Source organism: Arvicola amphibius, chromosome 4 (assembly GCF_903992535.2).
Source record: "Arvicola amphibius chromosome 4, mArvAmp1.2, whole genome shotgun sequence".
NCBI lineage: Eukaryota > Metazoa > Chordata > Mammalia > Rodentia > Cricetidae > Arvicola > Arvicola amphibius.
The window spans coordinates 105593910-105599924 of NC_052050.1; the positions used below are offsets into that span (position 1 = coordinate 105593910).

General features: G+C 58.0%; 1 protein-coding gene across 1 annotated transcript; it reads right to left on the reverse strand.

The window, feature by feature from the left end:
- Positions 1-328: 328 nt before the first annotated feature.
- On the reverse strand, positions 329-4266 carry Ankle1 (ankyrin repeat and LEM domain containing 1). Its single transcript, XM_038328101.1, has 9 exons — positions 4148-4266; positions 3911-4063; positions 3502-3607; positions 3294-3408; positions 2520-3062; positions 2229-2391; positions 1466-1625; positions 1240-1369; positions 329-1039 (listed from the first exon to the last, which is right to left on the reverse strand). Exons 1-9 carry the CDS (start codon positions 4198-4200, stop codon positions 867-869), a joined length of 1596 nt encoding a protein of 531 aa, XP_038184029.1. The 5' UTR covers positions 4201-4266; the 3' UTR covers positions 329-866.
- Positions 4267-6015: the final 1749 nt, after the last annotated feature.

Here is a 6015-nt window from a genome sequence, read left to right on the forward strand (position 1 = left end):
GTCCTACCTCAGGCATACAGTAAGCGTTTAATGGGTGTTAACTGAGTGAATGAATACCTGGTGAGGTTCCAGCAGGGTGGCGGGCCATCCTGGAGATCCATCTGGGTGGGGCTGAAGGGTAAACAGCAGGAGGGACTTCCCCGTGTGCCTGCAGATCCTGCTGTGGGCGTTCCTGAGGCTCAGGGAGGAAGGCAGCCACTTGGTGATGGAGAAGGGGTGAGGACCGGAGAGGCCACAACCTCAGGTTGGCTGGATGCTTAGAGGGCTGCGGAGGGGTAGGGCATTCCTAGGAACACTATAGGCACGCTCAAGCACGCGCGCGCACACACACACAAACACGCATACACACTCGGCTCCCCGTCAGTCCGAGCTCTGCAGCCTTGCTTGACCCTCAATGTGCTCCCAAGAGCATATTTTGGGCCCTGGACTGTGGACACCTACTGGGGAAGGATTGTCACCACTAAACACCCACAGAGGCCTCCAACCAAATACAAATGTATGCCAGTTTCCAGTCTCCAGGCTGGTCTCCAACTAGCAATTCTCCTGCCCCATCCTCCAGAAGGTTGTGGTGGTAGGCCACCACTAACATGTCTGGTCTGAAAGTAGAATGTTCTAGAGGCCCTTCTGCCCCTCGGCTGGTTTGCCCTGCACACACAATGGGAAGCTCACTACCTATCCAGGCGCACCTAGGCATAGATAGCATCACTCACACACTTCAGCACACGCGTACACACTTGCACACACACACACACACACACACACACACACCAAGCCTTTGAAGCCAGAGTTAGGGACACAGTTGGGGACGTGCCCCTGGGATGCACAGACACCCCATGGCTCATGCTTCACTATCATGTCCTCAGCACTCAGCCTCGGGCCTGGATGTCCTGAGGCCTCAGCTCGCGTTCCCCCTCAGCCAGGAAAACCAGCAGAGCCCGGTGCAGCAGATACACCCCCAAGCGCCGCCGCTTCGTGGGTGGCCAATGGGCAACCTCTCCATAGTAGTGGCCCTGTTTCTGGTTGGTCAGTGTCTGGATACCTGAACAGATCAGAGGCAAAGTCATGGCGAGGCCTCCATCCACCCCTCCACCACAAGCGGCACAGACTATATTTCGACAGGCGTGTTCTAGGTATACAGGCGGCGCTCAGTAACTGCCCACCATGGGAATGAACATGAACAGTGAGGGAATTCAGAGCTCACTTTCCCTGAGACCTCAGCCCTAGAAGCCAGACCCTTACCTAGGGCGTCCAGCAGGCAGGCCTCCCGCGTATACGCCTCCACAGCGGCCGTGTGCTGGAAGCAGTGTAGGGAAAGGACACCGCGGCCGCTGGCCCAGATGTCTAAGATCCGGTGTACCTTGGGACAGGCCTGGGGGGTGGTGAATCAGGAGTCGGGTCCTAAGCCTTCTGCCCTCCGACTGTCTGAAAGCTGGCTGGCCTGACCGCTCCTGCCCCTTGTCCTCACCTTTTTCCCTGGGCGTTCACGGTAGCCGAGGGCTTCCCAGAGGTGGGCATCCGGCCGGGCGCGGGTCCCCTTGCCCACATAGAAGATGGCTCCCACGAAACATTGCAGACACTCAGCCAGTGTGAGGGAGGAGGCTCGGGCAGGCAGTCCCTGCGTTTGCCTGGGTACAGAGTGGCACAGAAGGTGAAGGAGCCTGCTGCCTGCTAACCCTGACGCTGCCAACCCTGACGACCCACATGATGGAGGAGAAAAATCAGCTCCCAGAAGTTACTCTTTGACCTCCACATGTGCACATACAGACACATGCACAGAAAATAAAACATGTATAAAAAAAAAAAAAGGGTGGTGGGGGTGGAAGGATGTCTCAGAGAGGGAAAATGACCGCTGTCCCCAGAGCCATGGGCCCTTTTGAACCCACATCCAGGGGCCCCTATTTTATAAGCTATGAAATGGGTACTCACAGCCGGAACTGACTCGATTAACAGAGAAGGCTAGTCCCTTCCCTAGGGACACACAGCAAATCAAAAATAAATAAATCCCCACCAACTTGTGTGTGTGTGTGTGTGTGTATGTGTGTGTATACAGAATCTCCCTGTTACAACCCAGGCCTTGTGCTCACAGTCCTCCCCCTCGTTCTCACGAGGCAGAAGCTACCAGCAAGAGACAATCCAACCCTTCCCCACCTCTGTCAGTGCGGACCCTGGACCCTGCGGAGCCAGGATCCTTCTAATCCCAAACCCTAGCTTTACCGTCACCATCATACCTGGGGTCAAGAAGAAGATATGTAAAGCTGGACTTGGTGACGCCTCCCCGCCACCTTTTCGTGGGGTCGGGCTGCTGAAAGTGCTGAGCCAGGGCGGCCTCATCCGCCTGGCAGTCGGGAACGCGGCCTGTTCTCAGCACCTCCGCCAGTTCTGGGCTGTGCCCTGGAACAGTTGGGAAGGGGAAATCGAGCCAGAGCTGAGGACAACAGCCGGTGAGGACGGTGGGGCTAACAGGCAGGTCTTGGGATTCCAGACTGCCACGGGACTCCCAGTCCTGCCAAGGGACTCACCCGGGCTACCCTGGGCTTCCTGCAGCCGCCGCAAGTAGTGTCCACGGGTGAAAGGGGTGACCGGGCCAGGACTGTGGCCCAGCGCTCGCAAGGCCTGGAGCAGCTGCAGGTCGGACATGGGGGGCACCGAGCCATGTGGATGCAAGGCCCCCGAGTCCCCGTCACCAGGCACGTTGGTGGCCCCTGTGGTCAACGTCGGGGCCTGCAGTTGGCAGCTCAGTACCCCATCCCCAGCTGCCTCAGCCCCATCAGATGGCCACAGGGTGGCTGCGGGCCCCAGTGTCCCCGCAGGGCGCTGGGGCTGCAGAGAGTCCTCCAATGCAGTGGCAAAGGAGGCGTCGCTGCTGCAGTCCGGGCTCCCAGTGGCCTCAGGGCTCCCGGGTTCCACCGCCACCTCACAAGCAGTTGCCAGCTCAGCTCTGTGCATGAGCCGCTCTGAGTCTGGTGACAAACACGGAGGTATAAAGATGCCAGGAGACCTCACAAAGACACGTCCTCGACCCATGGTGGATTCAAGGCCAGCCAGGGCTACAGGTAACTTCTCTAAATACAGATAAACATATATAAATATATAGATAGATGATAACTAAGCAGACAGATAAACAGATATAAATAGATGATATAGACAAGATAGATGACAGATAAAAGTTAGGTGATAAGATGGTTGAGAGATGATGGATGGTGATTGACAGATGGCAAATGGGCAGACAGAATTGACCCCAGAAGTGAGGCAGCGCGGTGACAGGTTCCTTGCACTCCCTGGGCTCTGCTCACCAATTGATTCCAGGGTCTCCTTCCGCGTCCGGGTGGGGGTGTCCAGCTCCCGCAGCAGGCGTGCACAGTCATGGTGTCCCTGCTGCAGAGCCCAGTCCAGTGGCCGGAGCCCGTCCTGCATAGACAGGTCAGCTCAGCAGGGGGCGCCCACGGCCCGCCCTCCTCCATCCCCCACCCCCTCGCCGCGCGAGAAGCGAGGGGTCCTGACCTGGTCTCGCAGCGTCGGGTCGCCCCCTCGGCTCAGCAGCAGCTCCAGGGCGCCACGACAGCCCCACACGGCGGCCACGTGCACGGGTGTCAGCGCCTCAGTGGACCTGGGACCCCGGGAGAGAGGAGGAGTTTCCTTTTCCCGGCCTTGAACTCTGTGCTCCTTCTGCCTCAGCCCCCTGTGCTGAGACGACGGGTGCCCACTACCAATGGGGGTGAGGGGGAAGTTGATACTCTAACTCACGGTCATCCTCCTGCCTCACCCTCCGGAGTGCCAGAATGACCTCGTCCCGACCTCGGGAGCAGACACCTCCTAGACCAGACGCCTGGGACCCGGGAGCCTGATGCCCAGCGCCGCCGGGTCCCCAAGTCACACCCACCGCACCAGGGTGACCCGGACGGCGCCTCACCGAGCATTGGGGTCGGCGCCCCGGAGCAGCAGGATCCGGAGGCAATGCAGGGCGCGCGGATGGCGAGCTCGGGCCGCCAAGTGCACCGCCGCCACGCCATCCTCCAGCACCAGGCTGGGGTCCGCCCCGAGGTGCATCAGCTCCTCCACAGCCCTGCGGGGGACGGTGACAGTGGACATCAGCCCTTTGGCCGCCCGGGAAGCAGAAGGCAAGGGAGGACCAGCGCCCCGCGCTCACCACGGATCTTCCTCGCGCAGTGCGACCAACAGTTGCCGGGCAGCGTCCGCCATGTCCCAGCGGTGTCACGGCCCTCGGATTCAAATTCGCGCGGCGACCTCTGCGCGCGCGCAGGCGCGTCTCCCGGCTCCCCAGCCCTGCCTCTGGGAACGCCCTGGGAACGCCCTGGTTCGACTGGCATCGCTTGCAGCCGCTGACGGAGACAGGGTGTGTCCTGGACCGTCAAATCACAGGGACTGGAGGTGGGGTCGGGGGCGGTGCGCTCGGCTGGGGTCCCATTCCGGGATTTGGAAAGCTGAACCTAATAGATTACCGCGAATTCCAGGGGAGTTTGGGATGAAGAGCAGAACCTCTCCTTGTCTTTAACAAAACAAACTACTGAGCCGGGCGGCGGTGGCGCACGCCTTTAATCCCAGCACTCGGGAGGCAGAGGCAGGCGGATCTCTGTGAGTTCGAGACCAGCCTGGTCTACAAGAGCTAGTTCCAGGACAGGCTTTAAAAAAGCTGCAGAGAAACCCTGTCTCGAAAAAAACAAACAAACAAACAAAAAACAAAAAAAGCAAAAACAAAACAAAACAAAACTACTGGGTATCCTAGACTTAGCCCAAGCTGTCCAGGAACTCAGCGCCATCCTCCTGCCTCAGTCTGCGAGTGCTGGGATCTGCCTCCTGAGGAACAGCGTGGTGCAGAGCTGGCTGTCACTGTCGCTTTGTGAGAAAGGTCTTCGCCAGGGCCTGGAGACAGCTCAGCGGATAAAGGTGCTTGCTGCCAAGCTTCAGGACCTGAGTTTGATCCCAACCCCAGGACGCAGACATTGGAAAGAGAACAGACTGACATCCACAGCTTTGGCTGTGGGCCCCACACACAAATTAATTAAATAAAATTTTCTAAAGAGCTGCATTTTCCTTATTTGCAAATGGAGGACAGGACTCAACACTAAGTGGCCAATAAATGAAGGAGCCAGAAAGCAGTTAATCAAGCTGACCTACTTTTTAAAATTAAGTGTGTGGGTGTTTTGCCTGCATGCCTGTCTGTGTACCATGTGTGCCTAGTGTCCATGGAGACCAGAAGCGGCATCGGATCGCCGGGAACATAAGTTGTGAGCCCAAACGTGGAAATCGAACCCGGGTTCTCTGCATGCACAACCAGTGCTCTGAACGGCCAAGTCATCACCAGGTCCGGTCTAGTGCTCTGAACGGCCAAGTCATCACCAGGTCCGGTCTATTTCTGTTCGTAATCCTTCTGAACCAAGGCTTCTCTATGTGGCCCCTGCTGACCTAAAACTGGCCATCCTCCTGCCTCTGTATCCCACATCAAAGTGAGCCCGACTCCCGCCCACTGCCATTTTGGTTTCTATCAACGGAGAAGGTGGAGTGGATGAACCTCTGTGGCCTGACCTGGAAAGGCAGGAGGACTCCAGGTTTGCCTTCCTCTTCTAGGGTGCCCACCATATGTCCCCATCCTAGAACCCTGGGTGGTGATCGCTCATGGTGAGGCCACATGGTTACACAAGTCCAAACAGTACTACAGGCCAGTTGGGGTGGTGGGGTAATAGATGTCACCCCAACCCACTTCCCACTTGGAGCTGGGACCCTGGGGTGTCCAGGAGGACCCAAAAAGGAAACACTTCCTGTGGGAGCCACACGGGTCTTGCGTGCAATAGATCATCCCTGTCTCTGGAGGAAAGGACGTCTGGGGTGGGTTCTGTAGGGTGAAGAGGAGTTTGCAAAGTGCAGTTCACACCAGTCCGAGGGGAGCGAACAGCCCAGGTCACACTGGCATCAGGACACTGAGATGGATCCTGCCGAGCCAGAAGCCACACCAGACTGTTCAGCTCCTGTCTTCTGTCTCAGCGAACCTAAAGTGAC

What these genes read in the sequence shown, in the direction of transcription:
- Ankle1 (XM_038328101.1), bottom strand. Translation starts at nt 4,200, where the DNA reads ATGGCGGACGCTGCCCGGCAACTGTTGGTCGCACTGCGCGAGGAAGAT. An exon ending in GTGAACGCCCAGGGAAAAAG is followed by an intron (nt 1,370 to 1,465) that starts GTGAGGACAAGG and finishes ACCACCCCCCAG; the next exon opens with GCCTGTCCCAAGGTACACCG. An exon ending in CTGCCTGCTGGACGCCCTAG is followed by an intron (nt 1,040 to 1,239) that starts GTAAGGGTCTGG and finishes TGATCTGTTCAG; the next exon opens with GTATCCAGACACTGACCAAC.